Genomic DNA, 27,588 nt, shown 5'->3' on the forward strand with positions numbered 1-27,588 from the left:
AAACACTTATTGTGAACACCACTGAAAGCTCTGGATCTCATCCAACTCTTCTAACAAACTTGTCTTTTTTTATTTCCCAACATTTTATCACAAAAAACCCCAAACACTGAAGAGAAAAGTTGAAAGAATTTTATGGCAAACTCTCACATACTCACCACAGAGTTTCCGTAGTTAACATTTTGCTAGCTTCCTTTGTCACATTTCTGTCTGTCCACCCTTCTATCCATTTGTCAGTCCATTATTTGGGTGTTTCAAAATAAGTTTCTTATTCTCATTTTTATAATCGGGAAACTGAGGCCAAAACCGTTGACATGACTTGCCCAAAGTCACCACCTTTTGTGGAGGGATGAGCTGAGATTTAGCCCTGGCAGTCTGGCTCCCAACTCCTTCTCGAGCATCAAGTCACATTATGTCTCCTGGAAGGGGAGTGGAAAGACTCACTCAAGGTCAATTAGTGGCAGGCAATGACCAGCACCCAGGTCACCTAATTCTCAGGCTCCTGAAATTTCCATTACGTTGACCCGTGATAGATAGTTTGCTCCACAAGTAAAGATGATGATCTCCTTGCTCTGCAAAGAGCTGCAGGGTTGGTATTTTACAAACTAACCCGGACCTCTGGAAAACCTAATTTCTGACATGGAAGATTTTACAAAACTAATACACTATCAACAACTTAGGATAATTTATGGCAACAACAGGCTGGAGAATGACCATTTTAGGTAACTTTTCACATTGTCCAGAGGACTTTTGTGTGTGTCCTCTTATCTCAAGTTTTTGAGTAGTAGATCTGTAAGACAGGGGCACTGGGTGACTTCACCATCTTGAACACCTGGAAACCTGGGGACTGTAGAAACAAAACGAATTCAGAGTCACGTAGTACTAAGAACAAAGTGGGGCCTTGGTGAAAATAGTCTCTTTCAAAAACACTCTAAGTTTTGAGGAGCTACATAAATAACTAGTTAATAAAATTGAGCCCCAAAAGTTGAGATGCGGGGCTATTGAAATCCTTTATGGGATAGCCTAGTGATTTAAGTTCTGTGTTCTAAAGCCGCTGCCTGGTGTGGTCTTGGACAATGGCTCCTTTCTATGCCCCACTTTCTTCATCTGTAAAATGGGTATAATTGTAGCACTCTTTCAGAGTGTAGTGTGAAGATACAATGATGTAACATGGGTGAAGGGATTGGTACTTAGTATGTGCTCAACAAATATCATTTATAGAAATCTGCCATTGTTCCTGTCCTGCTGGCTCAGCAGGATTCTTCTCTTCTTCCTTAAATGGGCCCCTCTAAAATCAATGGGTCTAGATAAATCTTTTCCCCAAGGGGTTTATTTAGGAACTCTTGGCGGGAGAATGTGCTCAGCAGCTTTTTGTGAGGGGACTTCTTAATAGTCCAGTAAAGATGAAGATTCTGCTCAAGAATTTCCATGCAAGCTGTAAATAGCCCATGTCCTTTGAGATTGCACTAGGATACTTAATTGGATATGATAATCAGCACATAATATCTGAAGTGGAGAGTTCTGTATAAACTGTTTTCTAACCCAGGAGGTTCAGAAGGAATAGAAAAGAGTGAGGACAGAGGTAAACAGACTGGCAGAGACCTTTCTCTTGGCATGCATAGCAAGTACTGTAATCCAGGTCCTTCTGCCAAGAAGACATTTAAATAGATAAGAAAAGCTCTTAAAGGGGATTTCAGAGCGATGTGCTTACCTGAGCGGATTGCAGTCTGTCTTTGCAGAGCTTCCCAAAGAGCTCTCCATGAACCATCTGCACCAGAATCGCTGGGACGTTTGTTAAAATGCAGATGCATGGACCCACTGACTAGAGATACTTTGAAGGAGGCACCAAGATCTGCAGTTTTGCAAGTGACTCTAGGTATTCTAATGTTAGAGACCCACTGTTGTCAGCAACATAATTCTGCAAAGTTCAAAACACTAATTTTCAGGACTTTATTTAGATGGACTGCAAATTTTAGCTTGACCTCTCAGTTCCAGGCCCCTGGGATGGGTGAGTATCAGACACTCCAGGCATTCTGAAACTCAGCTTTCAGGGGTCTAGCCTGTAGAGAAGAGGGATAATTTCTGTAACCGCATCCCAAAGTAGAGGAGATCAGTCCCCCAGGGGTATAGCTGCCTTCACAGAGAAGGAAACATCCAGCCTCCAAAGACTGGGGCACTGCCAACCTGGAGATGACTTGTCCCAAGAGCTGGCTAAAAACTATATTGTAGACTCACTGGGCACTTTTTTAAGTGTTCATTTTCATTTATTTTTTTGCAACAACCTTATGAGGTTGGTATTATGCTTATCCCTGTTATACAAATGGGGACTCAGAGGCTAAGAGAAGTAAGTGATTCATCCAGCGGCGTATACCTGGTAATCAACAGAACTAGGACAGACACCAAGGCCGTACTTTGAACTGGGATGGCCAACTATCTGACTGGCTGCCTGTTTTTGTATGGCCTGTGAGCTGAGAAGGCTTTTCACATTTTTTTTTTTTAATTGTTGGGAAAAAAAACAAACAAACAAAAGAAGAATACTATTTCGTGACAAGGGGAAATAATATGAAATTCAAATTTTGTGCCCGTAAATACTTTTTCTTGGAAAACAGCCATGTATGTATCATCCATCCATCCATCCATCCATCATGTATGTATTGTCTGTGGCGGTTTTTGTGCTACAACAGCAGAGTTAGAGAGTTGCGATTATGACCTTGTGCTCCAGATAGCCCAAGATATTTGCTGAATGGCCCTCTACAGAGAAAAAAAAAGAGAGAGAGAGAAAAGAAAAAGGAATGCCAACCTCTGCTTTAAGCCACAATGCCAGTGTCTGCCAAGCTTCGATCATCTGAATACTACCTTTGTGATTCTCACCACCTTCTCATGCCATCTGGAGTATTATCTGCCTAACACGTTTCTTTAGATCAATTAGTTTTCTTTAAATAAATTTATTTTACAAAGAAACAAAAATGCAAGTGGAAACCAGTGCCAAAGGCAAGCAATAGAAGGTAGCTGTAAAAGCAAATGCAGCACATACAAAACAATATATCGGATTTCAGCTGGATGGTTGGAAGATGGATGGATGGTTTCTCTCATTTTCCTGCAGACCTCCTCACCCTTTCTTTGTTCACTGTCCTGACTTCCAATGATGAACCTGCACCGTCTTTGGAGGGCTACCCTTGGTCTTCTACAATTGACTGTGCTTACAAGCACAGTGAGCTGGAGATACCTGGGAAACCATGTTTCCCCTGTGTAGGGCCCTTAACCGATGATGGTTGTGGGAGTATTAATAACCCAGCGACCTCCCCACTTGTCCAGGATAATTCTGAGGGACATTTATACATTTCCCAGAGCTTTTGTGTGAGATTAAGCTTCAGTGGCTTAAACACATTCCTCGGCTGCCTTCTCCCCCGCCTCCCCCCTCCAGCCCCCCGCTGTATCATTACTCCCCTGTCGGTCTACTCGCACCTGCCAAATGAACAATGTGCATTTATTTGATTCTTACCTCAAGATCTGCTTCTCGGAGGACCTCAGTAAGAGAATCGTATTTCTAGCAAAAGATTGTGAGCTCAGGACCTGTTTTTTTCTTATTATAAAATAGAGATACCAAATGTCAGGAAGGTTTCGAAGATGAACGAACACTTATTTGAATTCTTTTCTTCAACGTAAATAACAGTGATTAAAATAGAAAATGAAAGGAGAACACATTTTTAACCATATGATCCAACAGTACTTAATGCTCTATCCACCTACTGCTTAATATCATATACTTTTCTCCAGTGGCAAGTGAAACACACTTGGGGACTTGATGTTTTACCTTAAAGAGTGGTCCCCAGACCAGCAGCATCAGCAAATTTTCCACTCTAAACCTACTGAATCAGAAAGCTGGAAGTGGGGCCCCACGATTGTGTTTTAATAAGCCTGCAGGTGATTCTTAGGCATGCTTAAACTTGAGAACCTCTGCTCTCCAGTAAACAGCTTCTTATTTAGTTCCACTTTCATTGCATTCCTGGATTTCATCAGAATTCAGAATCATCTCAGACTTGCTTCCTCCCCTCAACCGTGACTGACCGATGGTTTTCTGGCTTCTGTGTGAGCCTCCCACCGAGGTAGACCTCATTGCTTGCCAAGACACACAGGTCGATAACTGGACAGCTCTGATGTTGGATGACCTACTTCAGAGTGAGTCTCAAACTTCTCTTGAGATTCCGTATCTCCTTTGGAGACACAAAGACAAGATTATTTCCTTCCCTAATTTTCAAGTAAGACTTTCATATCATGTTACTCATTTGACAAGCACTAATCACGTCTGTGTGTCTCTTCTCCTAGAACCTGTGGCCAAATTAGGGGTGAGACATTCATCAGGTGATTGGAAATCCTCCATATAACAAGTAGTTAGAGGAAATCTCTGCCTTGAAAAATATCTGATTCCTAGAAATACTCTAGATGGACTCTGTTCAGTGTTACATGAAAAGGAAGTCTGTGTTTTTTCTTCACTTTTCCTCTGCTCCGTTCTTTTTTCCAAACGGTAGATTAAGTACGTTTCTTAAATATTCTTTCATTGTTCAGGGCTGTTTGCAATATCAGTTTTCTGAAGAACGGGCAAAAATTTTCAGTTGAGAAATGTGTATTTGTCCAGAAAGAATATTTTCTTAGTCAATTCCAAAAATATGTTAAAAGACATTTTGCATCCCAGTTGTACATATCTTCATGGTCCCTTCAGTATAACTGAATTGGCATCTGTATGGGTTTTCAGTTATGGGAATGAAACAGCTAGAAGCTTTTTCTTTAGGACTAAATCTTTGCAGGTGACTTAGTATCAGTGGCATTTTGACTGCCATCCCTAGAAAGACACTTGCTAATATAGGTCCCAACTCCAGTAATACAGGCTTTTTTTTTTTTTTTAATGGCTTACACACCACCATTTAAATGTCTACATAACAAATATAATTTTTTCAGTACTAATTTATGAAGAGAAACTCTTTTAAAGAATATGTATCAACTGAGGTTTAAAAAAGTGCTACAATGGGACACCTGGGTGACTCAGTGGGTTAAAGCCTCTGCCTTTGGCTCAGGTCATGATCCCAGGGTCCTAGGATCAAGCCCCGCATCAGCATCATCGGGCTTTCTGCCCGGCAGGGAGCCTGCTTCCTCCTCTCTCTCTGCTTATTTGTGATCTCTGTCTGTCAAATAAATAAATAAAATCTTCAAAAGGAAAAAGTGCTAAAACAGCATTATACAAATATCTAATGTTTGCTAAAACAAAGTCCCTATAAATAATTAAGAAGAATTTTTTTTCTTCTATGTAGTGAGAATTTGCACAGTTGCAATTTTTTGGATGGTCCAAGAATTTTTTTTTTTTTCACAGTAATAGTTACTAGGCCATCATGGTCACCATGGGGTATAGAAGGCTGTGGGAATGTTTGTGTGTTTGATCATGGTGATGCTGTGTCTTGGTACAAATGGCCACTAGTGGGTTTGGGCTTGAAGTTGTGAGCTTTGACAACTTACTCTGATCAAATACCTGGCCTTATTTGATTATAGTTTGCATTGTTCTTCTTTTTGTCCCACCTGCTCAGAGATGTCTAGTCTCATGCCCAGTAGATGAAGCCTATTTGAAACAGTTTATGTGAATTGAGCATGTATCTTTTTTGGGGGGGGGGGCAGGGAAATGATTCAAAACTCTTGGCCTTTTTCTGGGGATGTGAGAGACAGAACTGATAAGATTCCTTCCTATAATGTTATTGGAAGAAACCCTATCAGTCACCAAAATTCTAGTTCTCATTTAGACATCCTTACACACATGCTGCTTGAATGCCTCCAATGACAAGAGATTCACCTTTCCAAAATTTCCTTTAGCTTCTGAGAAGCTCTAATTACCTGAAATTTCTTCTTCTTCTTTTTTTTTAAATTTTATTTATTTGACAGACAGAGATCACAAGTAAGCAGAGAGGCAGACAGAGAGAGGGAGACACTCACCGCTGAGCAGAGAGCCCGATGTGGGGCTTGATCCCAGGACCCTGGGATCATGACCTGAGCCAAAGGCAGAGGGTTTAACCCACTGAGCCACCCAGGCGCCCCACCTGAAATTTCTTCTTTTCTTCACCCTTCCCAGGACCCGCTGACCCAGTCCATTCTACGCTTGGGGGAATTGAGCCCCAGATTGGTGAGCGACCTGCTTGAGAATAGGAACAATGGTTTAGTAGCCATGTTGGGCTGAGATCCCAGGCCCAGTGACTCCTGGTCCAATGCCTGCTCCTTCCCGCATGTCCAGCTCCCACCCTCAATTTGGCTATTAAGATAAATAATGTTTTACTTATTGCTGACACTTGTCCAAAATAAAGGTATTGGAATATGCCCTTTGATGTAGAAATTTAACCCGTATAAGCATACCCTATGAAGAAACGTGGTCAATCCCTGCACTGCTATGCATGAATATCTGCCCATGCAATCAGAACCAGAGGAAAACAAAACCAAAGTGCAGGAGAGCAAGCTGAGGTTAGGACATAGCTTCAGGTTGACAGGTGTTGGCACTGTTCCAGACGACGTCTCATTTCACTCCAGCAGGTGGAGACTATTTGCAGGTGAGACCTATGCTCACACTTCTCATAATAGAGATGCAACTACACACCTTCTGTTAACCATTAACAACTGTTCCACAGCAATCTTTCAGGATATTCCGAGTAAAAGAACAAGGGGTAAAGATGGGGTGTACTTACCTTTTGGGTTTGCCCTTTAGGTATTTAAAATTTGTAAGCCAGAAAACCAAGGGTTGGAATCAGCATTGGGTGGCATAAGTATGATGACCTGCTCCTCCTCTTTTTTTTTTTTTTTTTTTTTTTAATTTTACTTATTTGACAGAGAGATCACAAGTAGGCAGAGAGGCAGGCAGAGACAGAGGGGGAAGCAGGTTCCCTGTCAGCAGAGAGCCCAATGCAGGTCTTGATCTCAGGATCCTGAGACCATGACCCAAGCTGAAGGCAGAGGCTTTAACCCACTGAGCCACCCAAGCACTCCTCCTCCCCCTTTTTAAGGAAAAGATCAATCTCAATGTACCCAACAAGGAAAAGAAACTCCAAAGAATCTGATAGAATTGGATGTTGCTGTAGCTTTACTTTTGTGATGGATAAAGCATTTTGAATAATTCTGGTTGCTTGAGCTTGTCCTAGCCCTGAGAGAATACTGAGAACTCCCTTTGGACTTCACATGGTAGAAAGTTCTGTTTGACTCTCTTTTCCATGCCTTTCCCAAGACTTGCTGTGTTCTTTGTCTGGTTATGACAATCTAGGACTGTTACCCTGAAGGAGACCAACATGGGGATCTCCCTTCTTGTCCCTTAGATAAGGATACAGCATGACTGTGGTTAAAACATACATGTGGTCTAATTGAATTTCAGATTGGCAGAACTTTTAGAAGTGACATAGCTTATACCCAGACATAATAGATGTTCTCAGTTGATTGCATCTTTAATTGCCTAGGTGGTTAAGGAGCCAGAAATGTAAGTATGTGAGATAAAAACACTGGTTCCTTGAACACCCCTCTTGCTATATGCAATCTTCCTAACAAGAGGTGTCCCTGTAGTCTCGCTTCTGATTAGTTAGCTCTGGTGAGCATGGCAGAAAATAGTGGACTGTGATGGATTAATCAAATCAGGATAGATACAAATCAGCACCAATTTATCTTCTGTTACTGTTCCTCTTTCTCTGACAAAATGCAGGCTGTCTCACTGGCTTGTTAAATGGCAATCATTTTAAATTTGCTCATTGGGTTTCTGATGAGCAAGACATAACAATGTGTATTGCCATGAATATATCAGGTCCGCCCCACCCCCCCGCCCGTGTTGTAACATTTTCAAATGCAGTTTCAAGGAGATGATCTTCAGCGAGTTCTTAACTGGTTTTCTTGGTTCCAGTTTTTCTTCCTTCTAATCTGTATATAAATACAATGTTGATTTTTTTTTTTTTTTTGGTCTATTATCCAGGATTCTTTGGTTCCAAGTAATTGCTGGAACCCAACTCAAACTGGCTTAAGAAGGGGGAAAAAAAAGAAGGGAAAACAAAAAGGAGTATGTTGGCTCGTATAATTGGAAAGTGTAAGACTGTCTTAAGACACCATTGTATCTGAAACCTCAAGTTCTCTATGTTCCAACTCTGCTTTCCTTGTGGTTACCTTCATTCTCGACAGGCTTTCCCCACAAAGTGGCATTGATGTCCCCTAATAGCTTCATCCTGAAAGCCTTAATAGTCTAGCAACACTAGGGAAAACAGAGACTCTTTCTAGCAAAAATCCCAGGGTTAGCTTTCACTAGTCTAGCCGGTGAGCAAAGGAATTCTGGCCAGGGAGTGAACTGTTCTGATTGGCCAGAGCCAGTCTTGTGCTTATCACTGGACCCAGGGACTGAGGCCGGGGAGGGATGGTTCTCCAAAGGAAATTCAAAGTGCTCTTTTCAGAGAAAGAAGGATTCTTTCTCTTCTAGTAGAAGGAAGTGTGATATGATGATAAGAACTCTACGAAATAAAACTTGAGTTTCAGAATTCACAGACCTAGATTCTGTTCCCAGTTTGGCCAAGTGCCAGCTGGGTAACTGGCAAGTCAGTTGGCCTCTCTGGTTCATAGTATCTTCACCTTACAGTAGGGACAAAAGACTTTGAGGCTGGAAGAAGAGGAAAAAGACAGTGTTTGGACCTTGCCAACACTTAGTAAAAGGTAACTAAATAGAGGAGATGTTTTTCTGCTACTTTAAAAAATTACTGTATTGTGCCCTGGATGATCTATAGATTAGCTCCCAGTTGGAAATTCACAAACTCTCAAACCTATTCTTTATTTGCAAAACTAATTAGTTGGATAGATTGACTCGACAAGTATCTATGAAGAGAATGTAACGTACCAGGTATTTTTCTAGGTACTAAGGATGTAATAGTGGTCAGGTATCTAACTATGCCCTCTTGAAACTATTCTAGTGAGGAAGACTAATTACTAATAAAGAAACAATGGAGTATATAATAATGCATGTGCTAGTAAGAGAAAATAGAGTGGATAAAGAGGATAGAAACTTCTAGAATATGAGGTCTGAAATTCTACTCAGATGATCAGGGAAGACTTCAATGAGGAAGTGACAGTTGAGCAGTAGTTAGGAGGCAATGAGCGAAAAGGCCGTGAGGTAAAAAATCTACTTTTATGGCCAAGGAAAGTAGCAAAACCAGGAAACTCAAGGGCACTGAAGGGGTGGGGCACGGCTAAAGTTGAGGTTGGGGGGGAGCTGGGTGGGACCAGATCACTTCAGGTCTGGTTGGCCATGATAAGGAGTTTGGATTTTATTCTAAGGGTGACTAGAAGCCTCTAGAATTTTATGCAGGCAAGACATGATTTGACTTACATGATGAAAATCCCTTGCCAGCTCCTGTGGGGGCAATGACAGGGGGGCAGGCAGGAGAGCAGTTCGAGAGGGCATGGAGGGATCCGAAGAAAAGAGATGGTGGTGTGGACCAGGGTGCTGATTATGGAGGGAATGAGAAAAACTTAGGTTAAACAATCATTTTCAAAATAGGATGAATTTGCTGACAGTTTGGTTGTAGGGTGTGAGAAAAAGGGGTTGTTTGTTTAAGTAACTGGGTCAGTGGTGGCACCATTCGCCGAAATGGAAAGCACTAGGCAAGGATTAGATTTTTGTGTTGGGAGTGGGAAATGTAGAGTTCAGTCTGAAATGCTTTTTATTTTATTTTTAAAAAAATGTAAAAGTAATCTCTGTACACAATATGGGGCTCGAACTTACAGCCCCTAGATCAAGAGTCCCGTGCCCCACTGACTGAGCCAGCCAGGCATTTCTGAAATGCTTTTTATTTTAAGCCATGGGAATGGATGTGATCACTTCAAGAAAGATCTAAGTAGAGGAAAAAGGAGGATGTGGCCTGTCCCTTCAATAGTTAAGGCTTTGTACTTAAATATTTCAAATCAAAGATTATTTGGATTCAAAGAAGTGAAAGAGATTGAAGTAGATGGGGCTACTTTGCTTGAGGTCAGAGTAGGGGGTTCAGAGTCTTGGAGGCTAAGCCTTCCCCCACACCTGCCCCAGACTCAGAAATGCCCACAGAATTCCTTGTTCATCCACAAGGTTCTAAAGAACAAACACTGGAAAACACAGAGAGATCTACATCCTTTCCAACTCTGGGGATCTGCCATTCTCTTCCTGGCGGCCAGGCGAGTGTGTTTGGTCCACCCTGACCAAAGCATCCAAGGGCCCAGTCTGAGGTTCATGGTTCTGTTGTGTAGATAAACAGATTCATAGTTTCTTCTTAGTAAGATTTGATTAGAAAATCAGCAGATGGAATTATAGAATGTCAGAGCTGGAAGTGAACCCAGAGATCATCTCCTCCAGTCCCTCTGTTTACCAGGAAGTGGATGATGAAACTCAGAAGGGAAAAAGGATTAGTTCAGGGCCACCCCCAAAGAAGCAGCCCAGGACCTGCCCCTATATTCTCTGACTTGCCATGGTGTGGAACAAATGTGACGCAAAACATTTTCTTCTGAAAAGTGAAACTGCAGTCAGTTAAAAGGGCCAACTTGATGGAGATCAGTGAGTACCTTCCCAGGAAAGTATGTCAGGTCTTCTCAGAGTCCCTGGTAGAGGGACTTTTGGTAGTTTGAAAGTGAACTTCCCTTTCATTTGGAGTTCTGACCCTGGAGTTCATGAATGGGCTTCGAGAAATAATGTGCTCCTCTGGAAGTGTGTATGTATGTGCATGTCCATCATTGTTTCTGGGCAGGGGGTTCTCAAGAGTTTACTGGATTTTCAAATGGGTGTATGATTACCTAGCCTCAAAAAGTTGAAAGAAGAAAAACCAACCCTGAAGATCTTCATGGGAAACAAGATGGCAGACCATTTTAGGCAAGATACCATTTTAATCATGACGAGATAACAACTTATTTTCACTGGCTAGTGTCCTAAAGCAGATCGGGTAAATAAGCTGTGTTTCTGGGAAGAGCAACAAGAAGTAAACTGATTAAGATGGAGTACAGAGAAGTACCTGTGTGTTTTAATCTCCGGGAGATTAATAAAACGCTAAAGAAACTGCGGTACTCAGCTCTGTCATACTTCAGTATGCCAGTAGATTTTTGCTGTAGTATGATTTACTAAATACTTTCTGATAGTCTACAAAACAAATCTTTTTTTTTTTTTTGAAGGTTTTATTTATTTGAGAAACAGAGCACGAGCCGGGGATGCGGTGGAGTGGTAGATGGCAGAGGGAGAGGGAGAAGCAGGCTCCCCACTGAGCAGGGAACCCAACACAGGCTCAATCCCAGGACCCTGGGATCATGATTTGAGCTGAGGGCACCCCCAGGCGCCCCAAAACAAGAGTCTTACTAAATAGGAAGCCATGACTAGCTGGCACATTTTTTCTTTAGTAGGGACTTGTATTTTCCTAAATTAATTCATTGTCTAACCTTTTTTTTTTTTTTTTTTCCCCTCACATACAGGACCCTGTGGGCACTGAGATCCAACTCACACATGCCTATTTCCTGTAATGGATGAATTTGATGCTAATGTGAGGTATATCATATTTCCGTATATACTGTAAATATGCTGCTGTAAATTATGGCCATTTGAACTCTGAAGCCTCTGAAAAATATATTGTGGTAGCATTACAAACCCAGCAGATGCAGATTTTCTACAGTGTTTCATATGTAATCATGAGTGCCATGTTTGATTATTAGAGGTTTTTTTTTTTTTCATTTCTGCTTAAGTCATAAATATAATATGGCTGGAAATATTTCCAGATGCTTTTTACTAAAAGTCTGCATTATGAGAGGCGGTGTAATATGAAAATAGATATTCATCTCTCTAATAGGAAGAAAGAAGATGTGTTTAAATGGGGGTAAAAATAGCTGAAGAGTGTCTCTCTGTATATTGAAACCTCAGGTATACATTCAGATAGCTTTTTATAACAGGTTCTGGTCTGCCCACTTCTTATTTCAACCAGGCTATTAGATTATGTGGCTTGATGACTGCATGGTATGCTTACATAGATGGTTTAGTTTGGTTTTCCTGCAGCCCTTGGAGATCAGATCATAGGGCAGCTCCTACGGAAGATTTTCCCTGAAGGTTTGCTGCATTTTATTTGGCACAATCAAATAGGGTGAAGAAAATTGTCTTCAACAAGGCTTGAATGTTATGAATTGGCATTTGGAGCTGAGCATTAGTCGTCTGTTTCAATAGCTGGAAAATATTCTGGAAAAAAAAAAATATGTTCCTGGTGCAATCCTGGGAGCGGCGCTTCTTTCACCTAGAACTAGAGGAAGGCACATTTCAGGTATAGATCAAGGGCACAGCGCTTCCGTGTTTGACGCAGTACAATGCCGTGATGAAAGAGAGCTGTCAAATATCTTGACAGAGAGTCTAGTGTAATGCGATTCGAGCCGCAGAGACATACTGTCACCCCAAACCCGGGAATTCCTTAAGGGCAGAAGGTGTCACATGCCCAATTCCCAGCCCACGGTGGGTATTTGATAAAGAATTGCTGATCACCCAGTCATTGTTGATATATTGCAGATATTTCCAGTGGGTTGGATATACATATATTGGTGTGGATACATATACCCAACCCCAGTTGGGTTGGAAAGACATATATTTCCAGGTGGATTCTAGTGTACCTAGCTATGCACAGAGGCCCTGTACATTTAGCCATACAACATTTTGTACTTAAAATAGAAGCATCCTAGACTTTGTTACTCACCCAACGCTCTGACTTGGTGCAAAGTCTAAGAACTTTGATACCGATTTCGAGGCCGGTGCCATGTGTTTAATTTTCCTCCGAAAGTTTGTGGGCTTCTTTGTGCAGGGAAAGCAGAGTGGAATTTGGAGAATCTCAATTTTTTTTTGTTGTTGTTGATTTCTGTTAAAAGGCCAAAGGGGGCCGTGTTAATGATGAGAAGTTATGCCATTGAAGTTTCAAACACTGTGTCGTCAAACTGCATCAGCTGTTAAAGTGAACTTCTTTTTGGATAATTCAGATTTTATGATCCCTAACTTTTCCAGCTTTTCAATAGTAGCATTGAATTGTAACAGCAGAATACAGTTCAATTAAATGAACGTTAGCCACTTTCCTGGGTGTTACGGAACAATATTGCGGGGTACAAGATGATATTGCTCCCCAGAATCTTCTCTCCGGACCATCCTTTCTGTCAGATTTCCAACCTAATCCCATCAACATATGTTCATTCTCGTTCACTCCCCCTCTCTACCACACTATTAGTAACATGCAAATGTACACACTGTCCACTCATATCCTCCTCAGTCAGGCCTCTGGGTGTTCATAATAAAGGTGATATTTTAGGCTCACATTTACCAAACTGTGATACATAGCTCACTCATAATACATAATGATTTTAGGTGGTATATGAATCTTTTATTATTTCTACATAAATATTGATTTTTAAAGTAACCATATCATGATGCATAATACTAGTTTGGCACTTATAGTGGAGAAATACAGTTTTCTTTTAAACTACGTTCATTTAAAATGTAAAAATAAGTTTATTTAAAAAAAGGAAAGTAGGGGCACCTGGGTGGCTCAGTCATTGGGCGTCTGCCTTCAGCTTAGGTCATGGTACCAGGGTCCCGGGATCAAGCCTCGCATTGGGCTCCCTATTCAGTGAGAAGCCTGCTTCTCCCTCTCCCACACTCCCTGCTTGGGTTTCCTCTATCTCTGTGTCTCTTTCTGTCTGATAAATAAATAAAATCTTTAAAAAGAAAGAAAAAGGAAAGTAAGTTTGTATAAGGAAAAATATTATGTAATTTTAAAATACACATTAGTAACAGGATGTGAAAAAATTTATAAAAGTTTGCTGTGTCAGTGGGTAGGTTCTAGAAACCAATGTTCTAGGAAGAATTAGATAGAATAAATTTTATTACTTCAAGAGCAGGAACCAGAATTTTTTTTTTTTTTTTCGGTAAGGAAACACTTTCAGTCTGTGAAGTTCCCACATAAAACGAGAGCCAAAGGGTTAGGGCTCTGGTACAGGAGAGGATTTTTTTGGCTTGCTCTGAAGACGGGAAAATGAGTGAACAGAGGAGGGAGGAGGTTAGAGAAGAAAAGAGATGATGGGGCACTGCTGGGAAAAGCACGCACCATCCAGTGGCAGGTTGCCTGAGAGGGACTCTGAGGGAAGTTAGGTTGGAAATCTTTATTTGTTTGTTTGAAGTGTGTATGGTGTGTGTGCTGACCTCTCCCAGGTTCCCGTTCCTTAGAAAAATTTTCTAGCTTGACTAGGAATGGAGAGTCGATGTTGACTGCGTCTGAGCTATGAACTTAATACACGTGAAGTTTTTTTAAGCAGTTTTTTCAAGCAGTCCTCCGAGGCCCTTGCCATTATGATGCCCGTGGGGTGTGGGAATGAAGTCCCAAAGAGCTGAAGTGACCAGCGCAAGACCACGGAACCATGGCGCCTCCACTAGGCGACACATATTTTATGTGACTGTGTGGGCGTGCTTGAGTGTGTCTTAGCGACAGGGCTGACAATCCTGTCCGGGTGTGTTTGGGAGGGAGAACTCATGTATGAGGACAAACACTCAAAACACACAGGATAACAGAAGAGTGTGCATGCCTGGGAAGACTTCAGAAACCAGAGTAAAAGTTTTAAAAGCCCTGTGGGCTGTAGAATTAAGAGACTCTGGCCAATTTTCCCCAGATATCAAGGGACAGAGAGGTCCTAGTTGACATTTAGGGCTAAATAAAATGTCTAAAGTTTAAGTATTTTCTCAGGCCATTCTGGCCCCTTCATTTTTTGTTTCTTTGGTTCCATTCAGTTGAGTTTGCTAATTAAGCTTGATCCTTGCCACTGTGTATCTATCAGTGTCCTTGGCTGCAGCATCAGAAACTAACCTGCTAACATGTTCAGAGGTAATCTTGGGAAAGCCCCAAGGTACAGGGCCAAATATTTAAGGCAAAGATGCTGTGTAGAACCAGTCTTGGAAGTAAATAAGAACTTTGGGAGTTCTCATAGAGCTAAGGAATTGGGAAAATGGCCAAGCACAGGAAGAAGTGGTCAGTTCATTTCTGCATCATGGATAACATGCAATCATTTCCTTTTTCTTTTCTTTTTTTCCTTTTTTTGAAGTTTAAAAATTTTACTTATTTATTTATTTAAATTCAGTTTAGCAAGGTATAGTAGTATATCATTAGTTGTTGATATAATGTTCAATGATTTTTTTTTCATTTTTTTTTCAATGATTCTTTAGTTGAGTATATCACCCACTGCTGATCACATCACATGCCCTCTTTAATGCCCATCACCCAGTTATCTCATCCCCCCAACCCACGTCCCTTTCTGCAACCCTTAGTTTTTCAGGAGTCAAGAGTCTCATATGGTTTGTCTCCCTTTCTGATTTCTTCCCATTCAGTTCCCCCACCCTGCCCATCCCTATGGTCCTCTGCACTATTATGTTCCACAGATGAATGAAACCATATGGTAATTGTGTTTCTCTGATTGACTTATTTCACTTAGCATAATACCCTCCATTTCCATCCATGTCCTTTTTCCATAGGCTACTCAAGAGGGAGAGTCCTGGGAGATGACATTTGACTGGCCGAGCTAAGACATGTGGTTCTTGCTGTCCAGGTTTTATAGGAGGAGGCAGGTACCACTCAGGAAGATGACATGCAGTGGGGAAGAGTTAAGTTCTCCAAAGAAATGGGTGCTTTTTAGGAAGAGGGACTGGAGACTGGGTAGCCAAAATATGACAAACATCTAATCTCATTTGTTTTGTAGCAGTTGGATTTAACTACAGTATTCAAATAACATTGCTCTGTGTATAAATAGAAATAAGTGAGGGTTCTTTCATTTGTTTTATGTACATTAATTAAGCACCTACACCATGCAGTTCATGGTTGGTGTCAAGTTGAAGAGGACAATCCATGTAGGATGGATTGACTCACGATGAAAGGTCAGCAGTGAATCAGACCTTGGATAGAGACAAGTGCCTGACAGTCCTTTCCGTTGGTAAATAGTGTCTCACCAACTTACCAGTCAGCAGGCAGCTCTTTCCAGACAATCTGACACTTACCTGGTATTGTTTTTTCTTTGTTAGTTTGTTTTGTTTTTTTGTTTTTTTGCTCAGTTTGCTTCTTGTTGGGGCCCTGGAGGAGACAGCTTGTGCTGTTCTTGAAGGGTTGAAGAACAGAGACTGGAAACAGTGGCTTTGGTGATTTTGCAGCAAATACTCTTTGTAGGACACCATCGGCCTGCACTTGGCAGTGAACCTGCTGGGGCCTTACCACAGGGCTATCCCTAAGCTCATGATAACTACTTAATGACACCCTGAAATAGTTACTGACTTCAGAGATAGCCCATGCTTTGTGCGTTGTTTTGTGTTAACTACCAGTTTCTTTCTGCCCCCTTTTTTCTTACTATGTTCAGTTAGCCACTGTATAGTACATCATTGGTTTTCTATGTAGTGTTCAATGATTCATTACTTGCAAAAACCACCCAGTACTCGTCACAACATGTGTCCTCCTTAATATCCATTACCTGGCTACACTCTCCCCCTCATACCCCAACCCCCAACCACCTAAAACCCTTAGATTGTTTCCCGGAGTCCAGGGTCTCTCCTGGTTCATCTCCCTAACTACCAGATTCTTCCCTCTGACGTGTTTTCCTGGGCTTGGGTATGATCTGTAAAACAATCCAGCCCCCCCACCCCCCGCCCCCGCTTCCTGCTGTTTATTACAGTTAAAAAGTTTCTAAGAATTTTTACCTATCAAGTTCTAGTTTCAGAAAGTACAGGGTTCAGACAGGAGATAAGTTGACGTAAAGTCCAAATACATACGAAGTTGCTCTTTGACGGTTTCTTAAGATAAGGACCCCAGACTTCCAGTAGTGAAAAAATTTACTTTATGCCTCAATTCTTTTTAGCTCTGGCCTCCTCCTACCCTTGTCTGACCTCCTTGCCCCATGGGCTATCTACATTTGCCTGCTGTTTTAGGATTCTGTCCTCCACAGAATAATGGTTGTTCTTTCTCATTCATGTTTCTCATTACCAGCCAAGAAGGCATCTTGCAAGAATGATGAATCCTATAAATGGTAGCATTTTCCTTCTTTTGCTAGGGTTTCTAGGAAACTCAGAGCCAAGTTTAAAATTAACCACTGGCACGTGACAGAAACGCGCCAGGCACTTACTATGGCTGTAGCATGCCTTTATTTTCCTTTTTTGCAGCTCTTTTTGTCACTTCATCTTGTTCCTTTGCTTCCTGAACAATATCTTACATTGTTTATTCACTTACATTGTTTAGTCACTTTAGGGAGGGAAGGAAAGAAGGAAGATAGAAAGGGAGAAAGGAATCTGAAAAGAAACCAGTTTTCCATGTGGGAGGGAGAATCTTTCTTTCCTCTCTGTTTGGTAGGGCTTGACACCTCATGCTGGGGAGCCACTAGACATTTCTGAACAGAAGACCAAAATGGCAGGCTTTTGTATGAAACCCAGAAAAATCTGAATAAATACTAAAAGCTGAATATTTTTTCTTTTTTTTTCTTCAGTATTATGATTTATTTTTTTTAAACTTTTTTAAAATTTATTTTCAGCCTAACAGTATTCATTGTTTTTGTACCACACCCAGTGCTCCATGCAATCCGTGCCTTCTATAATACCCACCACCTGGTACCCCGACCTCCCACCTCCCGCCCCTTCAAAACCCTCAGATTGTTTTTCAGAGTCCATAGTCTCTCATGGTTCACCTCACCTTCCAATTTCCCCCAACTCCCTTCTCCTCTCTATCTCCTCATGTCCTCCATGCTATTTGTTATGCTCCACAAATAAGTGAAACCATATGATAATTGACTCTCTCTAAAGCTGAATATTTTAACATAAAATACATACTCTTCATATACATGTAGTCACCTGCTATACACACGTGACATTAACTAAAAACCGTAACAAAAGTGAGTGGCGTTTTTTTTTTTTTTAAAGATTTTATTTATTTATTTTACAGACAGATCACAAGTAGGCAGAGAGAGAGAGAGAGAGAGAGAGAGGAGGAAGCAGCCTCCCTTGCTGAGAAGAGAGCCCAATGCAGGGCTCAATCCCAGGACCCTGAGATCATGACCTGAGCTGAAGGCAGAGGCTTTAACCCACTGAGCCACCCAGGAGGCTGTGAGTGGCATCTTTGAATTAATTACCCAATTGCTCTGATTCATGGCACAAGGCTGCAATTCCTTTCTTCAAGTAAAGAAATGAAATTAGTTGGAAATCAACATGACTACAAGAATTCATTGAAGTGATTCGATTTTAGCAAAGAGAAAGAGTAATTTTTAAAAAAAGGGTCTTGATTTTTGATTTGATTATGAACACTAGTGACAATACATGTGTTTCACCAAAGTTTGAGGTGAAGTGGGAATTTCTAATGCTAAATATTCTAAAGCTTTAAGATATCTCATAGTGTTTGAAATCCGCTTGTAAGACTTGTCTGCCCTAAAGACTTACCAGTATGTAATTGATTGGAACCAGAGTTAATTCATGTTTGTATCCTGGCAATTGAAGCTGTGAATATGTGAAACTTTAAGGCAGTGAAATGTTTTGCAGGAAATCTCTCATCAGGCTTTGAAATTGTGGCATGCATTAGCATATAAGGAGAAAGTGAGTGGGTAACCATTTGAAAGGGGTTATTTTTATGTTGCTTTAGAAATGTAAATGGGAATAATACTCAACTTTATTGCTTGACTGGTAAAACGGTGATAATTCCGTTAGTCTTTTGATTAGATCAGGACCACAGCAAATATTAACTGGAACTTGCCCTGTGGTGGATATCCCTGTGTGTGCCTCCTGGGGTCACAGGGGACCTCAAGCCAGAGACCGTGGCAAGGATGGAGAGAGGACTAAAGCACAGGGCTCTTGCAGCCTGAGAGCGTGCTTCCCACAGAGCTAAGCCCGCAGTCCTCTCCTGTGCATGTCACACTCCCCTGCTTCCAAATTACAGGCGCCAGGACGATTTCTGCAAGCAGCATCACAGGATGCCGGGAGAGTGGTGTTTTGGGAAAGGGGATGATGCGGGTTCAAGTCTTGGCTTCCCCATTTACTAGCTGTATGACCTTGAACAGATTATTTAATCTCTCTGAGCCTTTTATTTGGACATCTGAAAATGGTTTTTTGTTTTTTCTTGTGAGAATCGAAGTAAACTGGGCAAGGCTCTTACTGTAGTATCTCATACATGGTCCACATCGAGCAATTGCTAAATGTCTTCAGTCCTCCACAGTAATCATGAGATGTGGGATTTTGATTAGCAGCAGAACGGCTAATCCCTTACTGCAGTCGAGATAGATATTTCTTGATGGCTTAAATTCAGTATCGATTTAAATGGCTGACCATTAGATTTTTTGATCATTTGTCCCTCATTGGGCCCATTCTCCAGTGAGGTAAGTGTGCTTTCTAAAGGTGATGGGAGACCCTCAGTGTCAAGGCTGATCTATCGCCTAATGCCACAGATGCGGTATTAGGGATGTGACCCTGCTCTTTTATACTTTGTCCAGCACTGTTGTCTCTTCACTCTGCAGCTCCCATGAACTTAGGCACATTCCTGTGTGGGAACTGGAGGATCTAGGATCTAGGGTTGTATCTCGTTGACTCTTACTCTTGTGCTCTCGTCCTATAGTCAGCTTTCTTTTATATGCAATTCTTTGATTGATGATTTCTGTTTAGAGGAAAACACCTCTGCCTTCTTTCTTTCTGCTTCTGTCAATGTGCAGACCAGAAAATGGAAGCTATTGTATCTATTTCAAGCAAAGGGAGGTGTAATGCAGGCAATTGGTCCCAAAGCTCCTGAAAGAGTAGGAGGTGGGGGCTGTCCACTCTATGAGCCCCACTCATCCTTCTTCAGGAAGCCACGGATATTCAGGAAGTGCTGTACTGTTATATTTGTTGCTCTGGGAACCACTGGCTACTGCTCTTACTGCTTGAAACACCTCCGGATCCTGGATAGAAATGGTCCTTTTTTCCCTCTTGTGATCCACTTTCCCATTCTGAACCTTCCATTTGGAAAGGGGAGAGGAAGTACGGAAAATGTTGTTTTCAGGCTTTTACCTTCTGGCTAAGATGAGTGCCTGAAAGTGGACAATAACAGGTACAGCTTCTTCCCTATAACGTTGGTTCCTTAGGGAACTTCGAGCTCGGGGACCTGATGCACCGGGCTTCACTTCTGGGACCCCACATATGATGGCGTGAACATAAACATGGGGAGTTTGGTGTTTCTGAGTCTCCATCTCCTTGACTGCAGGAAGCTGTCTTTTCCCCAGTTCACGTTGTCAAAGTGTTTGGGATACTTGTCATTACTTTTGAAAGTGAGTGCTGTATGTGGCCTTGAACTTGTTTTGCTTCCCAAGCTAAGCTCTGGCAGCCTCTAGAAGCAGTATTCCACTGGGGCACTCATCTGACTCCTCTCCTGCTGAATGACCTAGCCCCCGGGACTCAACATCATTACACATGTAAAGGAAGAGGAATGTGCTTTCTGTGTGTTTCTTGATCAGAGTGGGTTCCCTATGAGAACTGCTTGAGGCAGAAGTGTTTCAGAAACCAGCAGTGCAGCGTGTCCACATCTCAGGACGAATCTTCCAGAGGCACACAGAAGGGCTGTGTTCTAATGAACATCCGTACCAACTGTTTCACATTTTTACAACTGCCACTCATCTGCGTCCTTCTCTCTGGCCTGGTCAACCCTGGCGTATCTGGCTCCTTCTCTTAGGACATCTTGGCATCCCTCACTGCAGCTTGGTTCTTTTGGGGTCGTCTCAGCTAATCCCCCTCTTTCTTTAAATATCAAATTTCAAGAAGATTTTTCTAGAGAGTTTCTCAGAACCTGTGTAAATCAGTAGATGATATACGCAGGGATTGAGGTATTGCCTTTAAAAAAAAAAGATTTATTTTTTTGAGAGAGAGTGCATGAGTGTGCACAAGTGAAGGGAGGGGCAGAGGGAGAGAATCCCAAGCAGATTCTGAGCTGAGTGCAAGCCCCATGCAGGGCTCGATCCCATGACCCATGAGATCATGATCTGAGCTGAAACCAAGAGTTGGACGCTTAGCCAACTGAGCCACCCAGGCGGCCTGAGGTATTGCCTAATTTTACCAAAAAATTTATCAGATCCAATTGATGCATGGCTTCTGTCCAATCAGAATATCCTCAGTGCTTATAATTAATAGGATTGGAGCACCGTCTGCGGTGGAAAGTCACCTGGATCCCGTCTTTGCGAGGTGGAACTTTTTGTCCATCTTACTGAGAATTAGCTGTTAGGAGATTCAAGAAGCAGATGACTGACCCTGAGAATTATTTACAGTTTCTTCCAAAAGCTCCTTTCCATTATCTGGATCCTTGCCTGGAGCTTGTAGTTCTAGAATCCTCATGAAAGCACAGTACACAAAAGAAAAACAAAGGGTTTCAGAGAGGTTAAGTGGTTTTTCCTAAGCCCACACAGCTAACAAGTTATCAACCAGGGACTAAAACCCAAGTTTTACAAAATCATTGTTTTTTTCAAATTATTTTCTAGCTGTCCAAAGACAACAAACTCTTATCTAAAGGGTATATAATTTAGATTAAAATTTGGCTTCACTAAACACGTCTAAATCTGAAGGATGGGTTTAGACAATACTGGGCAAATAGTACAATTGGTTGTTACTTGCTGTCGTGGTCATTTGACAAGAATGGTTTGCTATGGTTTGGATGCTTATACATGACCTATGTGATCGCATTTAATCCCGAGACCACTGTGAGTTCCTTATTGTAATGGACCAAATGTTTGTGTCCCCCCAAAATTCATACGGTGAGATCCTAACCCCCAATGTGATGGTGCTCAGAGGTGGGACCTTTGGAAGGTAATTAGGTCATGAGGGTGGAGACCTTGTGAATGGGATTAGTGCCCTTATAAATGAGACCCTAGAGAGCGCTCTACTCTCCAGCATGAGAGGATACGGTGAGAAGATGGACAGCTGCACACTAGGAAGTGGGTTCTAACCAGACATCTCATCTCCTGGCCCCTTGATCTTGAACCTCCCAAACTCTAGAACTATGTGAGATGAATGTCAGTTGTTCAAGTCACCCAGTCCATGGTAATTTGTTACAGCAGCCCAAATTAAGATACTTACCGATAGTGTCCCTGTTATGACATGTGAGGTCACTAAGTCAGAGACAGCTTGTTATTTTGTCTGAAGTCACATTTCTAGGAAGAGGTAAAGCCAGCATTTTCACCCAGGTTTGCCCGATGTCGGAGATCTTCACAGTTTGCTCCTACAAAGATCTCTGAGTCATAGTGGGTCTGTTATCAGACTTGTATTCTCAAGTCGAAGACCAGGCAGATACATTTGTTTGGCTTGTCCAGGTTTTAAATAATTGACTGACATTCCTTTCCAGAGGGTGGGTACTCCCCCACTTACTAAAGTAACATTGATTCCTATCGTCCAAAAAGAGGCCATTTTGAATTGTTAAGTGACCTTCCAGAGCCAGAGTCTAGCTGGCCAGAGATTTCCATCTGCCTGCTGGGCCCCTGAAGTCTTTTTATTTTATCATTTTAATTTCAAAAACCATGACAAGAACTATCTCTAATTTTAGAGACTATATTATGACACTTAGGACCTGCTGTTTTCTCTCTGGAAATTTGTTTTATTACCATTTAGCAAGTAGGGTTGTGTTGAATTTAAGAACTTTTTCAATTAAGAAACTGGAACAGGTTTCTAAATAAATACCCGTTACGTGATTAACATTTTATCAGTCAGGTAATAATGTTCAGGCAATGTTCTTATTTGCATTTCTAAAGAACTGTAAGAATAATCTTTTTTTTAACCCCCCTTCTTCTCTGCCCACTCACTTGCTCCTTAACTTATAATGGCTTTATTAATTTCAGTGCTTGCAAAAGGTTTTATACAAAGTACTCATCTTGGAATGTTCAATACTATCATACCTTTATGCTTTTTGGATATAGACACATATTTGAAATAAGGTCTCACTATCACACTATAACTGACATTTTTAGCCTCACCTTATCTCAAATGTCACCATTGTTCATTATTTATAATTATTGCAGTCTAAACCCTCAAAAGCTGAATTCCAGAGAGAGTGTATATGTAGATATATAAAACTAGAAAGTCACTTTTTTTGATATATATATATATATATATATATATATATATATATATAAAAAAGAGGACTTCTCAGCATCTGAAAAGTAGCTGGTGAGTTTAAGTGAAGAAAGCTAGCTATGGAAGGTCCAGGAATGGAATCAGCCTGCAGAGAAGAGGGAAAGGTCATGACAAGTATTTGGGGAGGATGCTTCTGGCTGAGTACAGCCTGAGTTCCAGTGGACAACAGCAGTTAGGGTCTCAGGGACTCAGGAAACTCTTATGCTTCCCCAGGGGATGGGGAGAAGGACCAGACCAAAGATTGAGGGAACTGGTGTAGGGAAAGAGGATGCGGATTCGAGAGGAAGTTAGGAAGCAGAATTCATGGTAGAAAGCAATCACATCACATGAGAAGGAAGAGGGGATGTTTTGAAGGTGACCGTGAAGAAGGAGTAGGGTACATGAGGAAATAAGCTTGGTCTGGAGCTGGTGGAGGTGGCGAAAACTCAGACATTCTGGTGATAGCTATCGAATAGAAAGTTGGCTGAATTCGCGTGGAGCTCAGTGGGGAAATGTTTTGGGAAGGATTCTGCTCCAAATTGCTGTGGAGTGAATAGAATAGAATAGAATTGAATAGAAATTAACCCCCCACACACCAGGCTTCAATGATCTAGATAAGAGAAAGATGACAGTAGCTCCCGATATTAATATGAGTAAGATTGCCCGCATCTGAAGCTTCCTCCTTCTTTTTTGTTTTTGTTTTTAATTTTTAATTAACATATAATGTATTATTAGCCCCAGGGGTACAGGTCTGTGAATCACCAGATTTACACACTTCACAACACTCACCATAGCACCTACCCTCCCCAATGTCCATAACCCAACCACCCTCTCCTGACCCCTCTCCTCCTGGCAACCCTCAGTTTGTTTTGTGAGATTAAGAGTCTCTTATGGTTTGTCTCCCTCCCGATCCCATCTTGTTTCATTTATTCTTTTCCTACCCCCCAAATCCCCCATGTTGCCTCTCAACTTCCTCATATCAGGGAGATCATATGATAATTGTCTTTCTCTGATCGACTTATTTCACTATGAAGCTTCCTCCTTCTTGAGACTTTAGGGATCATCTCATTCTAACTCGCAAGAATCAAGGAAGTTTTGAGTATGCAAGTTAGAACTATGCCCCTTCCGATCTCCCACACTCCCAAAGCTTATGGGAGCAAGCCATCTGTTGTGTCTCTTTAAGTAATGTGAAATCCTGAATTATTTCCTTTGTGATTTCTTTTCTACTTAGTGTAATCGTGAGAGTCAGGTTCTGTCTTTTTCATAGTAAATAAATTCTTAATGACTCACGAGTATCATGATGTAAGAAATGCACATTATGGGACGCCTGGGTGACTCAGTGGGTTAAAGCCTCTGCCTTCGGCTCAGGTCATGATCCCAGGGTCCTGGGATCGAGTCCCGCATCAGGCTCTCTGCTCAGCGGGGAGCCTGCTTCCTCCTCTCTCTCTGCCTGCCTCTCTGCCTCCTTGTGATTTCTCTCTGTCAAATAAATAAATAAATCTTAAAAAAAAAAAAGAAATGCACATTATTTGGGAGTGTATTGATTTAGTGTGAATTTTAAATAATCTATGATAATGAAAGGTTTCCATCAATTTAATACTTTAGTGGAGGTTAAGATAAATTCCCTTCCCTAAAAGTCAATGGTTTGGTTGCTTGTCCTGGGATTGAGCTGAATTTTATCATTGCACCACTGACGAAGTTTTGAAAAGCAAACTCAGTCACCCCCAATGATCCTGAGAATCAGGAAAATGTTGACTTACTTCTGTCTGTAACTTCAAGCATATCATTATTTATGGTTGTGTTATTGATGAGCTAGCGTCGTCTGGTTTGACACCCCTAATGGGAGAGGAAAAGGGCCAGCCAGCCGGTCTCTGTGTTGAGAGATTTTATAGCCTTCTCCGATCAGTTCTCTGGGCAATCAGCCTGAGCTCAGGGTTATGACTTCCTTTACTAGCGAAAGAGGAATTGACTTTCTTGTAATCCAGGAAGCACATTTGTGGGAACAGAATCAGAAAAGAGAGTCCCATCCACTTTAGAAAAAAATTTTGCTTTTAATAACCTCACGCTAATTGTTTGCAGGAACACTGAAGCTGCTTATTAAGAGCAGGGAATTTGAAAGGTATTTAAAATATCTCATCGGGTCCAAAAAAGCCTAAGCAGTTAGTCATATTTTTTTTAAAAAAAATCTGTAATTCATATTTGATTAATTGTGACATGCTTCTATCCAATTATGTTGAAGTGATGAGGTTTTACTCTGTGGAAAAAAAAAAATAACTAGCAACCTTTTTACACCAGCTTAATTTTAGCACTGTTTTATTTAGAATTACGTAACCTTGACTCTGCAACCCTCTCCTACCCTTGCTGTCACTGCTGTGATCAGACTTCACCATGTCTTCTCTGAGTGATGGGCAGCATCGCCAAACTCCTCTCTTGGCTGTGGCTGTCCAGCCTGCAATTCGTTTAGCTACCAGATGACTGGCCATCTTTCTGTGGCTTAAGCCCGATCATGCCCATCCCTGTCTTTTCTCAACTTGCTGCTTACACTTTCCATCCAAACTCTGTTATTCTCCTACTGACCGCCCCCCCACCCCAGCTTTCCCTTCCTACCCTCTACACTCCCAGAGGTCTGTGTACAAATTGCTGTTATCAGTTATTTGTAAATATCAGAGCTGTTGGGGATTATTTGTTTTATGGGTTTACCTCCTCAGCTGGATGCTGTGACTCCATTATTTAGCATATCATAGTGTTGGAGAGATTTAACTAAAGTTGGGAAAGCCTTTATATTTCAATTGTAATTCTATAGGCAAGATCTCATCCTTGCTGAAGGCCTGTCTTGGGCAGGTTTGTGCTCAATAGATATTCATAGCAGCTGCCTCTACTTCCCACCTCTCATTCACACACTTGGGATTTCACCTGTAGCTGTGGATTCTGGGGCTATGGGATTTGGAGAGGAGATGAGAGGATGGAAGGAACCCCAGTTCTGCATTTGAAGATGGAAGACCTCTCTTACGGGGCTGTTGCCGATGTTATGGCATGGGACCTTTAGCGACAGGGTCGATGCTCCCTTTATTTTACATTCTGGACCAGGGGTGGACCCCTCGGCAGTGCTGTCACTCTCACCACCATTCCTGCTATTTCTAGCTTAACCGATATTGAACACTAGTGTCGGGTTGTGCTAAACCCTTGAGAAGTATTTTCTCAATCACTCCATAGAACAGCTCTATGAAAGCCTTGCTCATTTTACAGGTAGTAACAATGAGACACATAAAGATGAACTTGCCCAGATTCACATGGCTCACACCTAGTAGAGCCAAGGATCCAGGATCCAAGCCTCGGAGGTCTGCGTCCTGAGCTCCGGCCCTTGACTGCTGTCCTGTAGCCACCTCAGCTACGGACGCTGGTATATTACAGCGGGTCGCGTGTGCATGTCTGCCATCACTCATCTTCTGCCATTTCTACTCTTCCACCAACTATTAACTCTATTATTTCTACCATCTCTGCTAGTATCTACCTCCATCTAGTATACTACCATCTCCATCTAGTATGAGACGTTCCTCATTTATTCCAAGCAGTATGCTGAGGGCTTTGTAAACAGTGCCTTGTGTCACTGGGGCGGCACTCGATAGCCCATTCTGAGAAAGAGAGCCCGTGTCATCCCAGAGAGGGGGCCCCGTGTGCTCTGGGATTGGGACTCCTCAGAGAGGAGCACATCTGTGGGAACAGAATCAGAAAAGAGAGTCCCATCCACTTCAGAAAAAAATTTACTTTTAATAACCTCACGTTAATTGTTTGCAGGAACACTGAAAAGGAACACTTTTTGGACTCGATGAGATATTTTAAATACCTTTCAAATTCCCTCAAATTCCACCTCCCTTTCAGTGGACTTTCTCTCTCTCTTCAACAGTCTCATACTTTGGGAATTCTCCCTCATCTCCAATCAGAAAGCCATTAGCTGCATTACCTTTGTCCTCCTTTCCCATCCTCAGAGATGACCAAGATCAGCTGGTGACCTCAAATGTTAGCACAGGATTGGTCCTTAAGAGGCCATAGGAGAGTTGAAGCCTCTTCCGTGTACCAGCATTCCCACTGTGGTGTCCTAGAAAGTAGCCACCAGCTTCTGCTTGAAAAGTCTAGTCTTTTATTTTGTTTTTTTTTTAAAGATTTTATATATTTATTTGACAGAGAGTGAGAGAGAGGGGAGAGAGAGGGCAAGCACAACCAGGGGAGCAGCAGGCAGAGGGCGAAGCGGGCTCCCTGCTGATGTGGGACTCGATCCCAAGACCCTAGGATCATGACTGAGCGGAAGGCAGAAGCACCCAGGCGTCCCTCTAGTCTTTTTAAGTATGTCCAGGTAATTGCTTGAATTCAGTCCAGATGATTAGGTATTCACTGAAGAGAAGCAGTCACATGAGATTGTTAAATTAGGCAAAATTTGAATAGTTAGATCT

At 41.8% G+C, this 27,588-nt stretch overlaps 1 protein-coding gene across 1 annotated transcript in view; it reads left to right on the forward strand.

Moving 5' to 3' along the window:
- The window catches only part of HTR4 (5-hydroxytryptamine receptor 4), a 176,538-nt gene that overhangs the window by 6,040 nt on the left and 142,910 nt on the right, over window positions 1-27,588 (forward strand). Inside the window, exon 2 of the mRNA XM_044231892.1 lies at window positions 11,470-11,542. Coding sequence (XP_044087827.1) covers window positions 11,517-11,542 — 26 coding nt within the window. The 5' untranslated portion in view covers window positions 11,470-11,516. The remainder of the gene's footprint in view (window positions 1-11,469; window positions 11,543-27,588) is intronic.

The sequence above is a fragment of the Neovison vison genome, chromosome 1 (genome assembly GCF_020171115.1).
Source record: "Neovison vison isolate M4711 chromosome 1, ASM_NN_V1, whole genome shotgun sequence".
In the NCBI taxonomy this organism is placed as follows: domain Eukaryota; kingdom Metazoa; phylum Chordata; class Mammalia; order Carnivora; family Mustelidae; genus Neogale; species Neogale vison.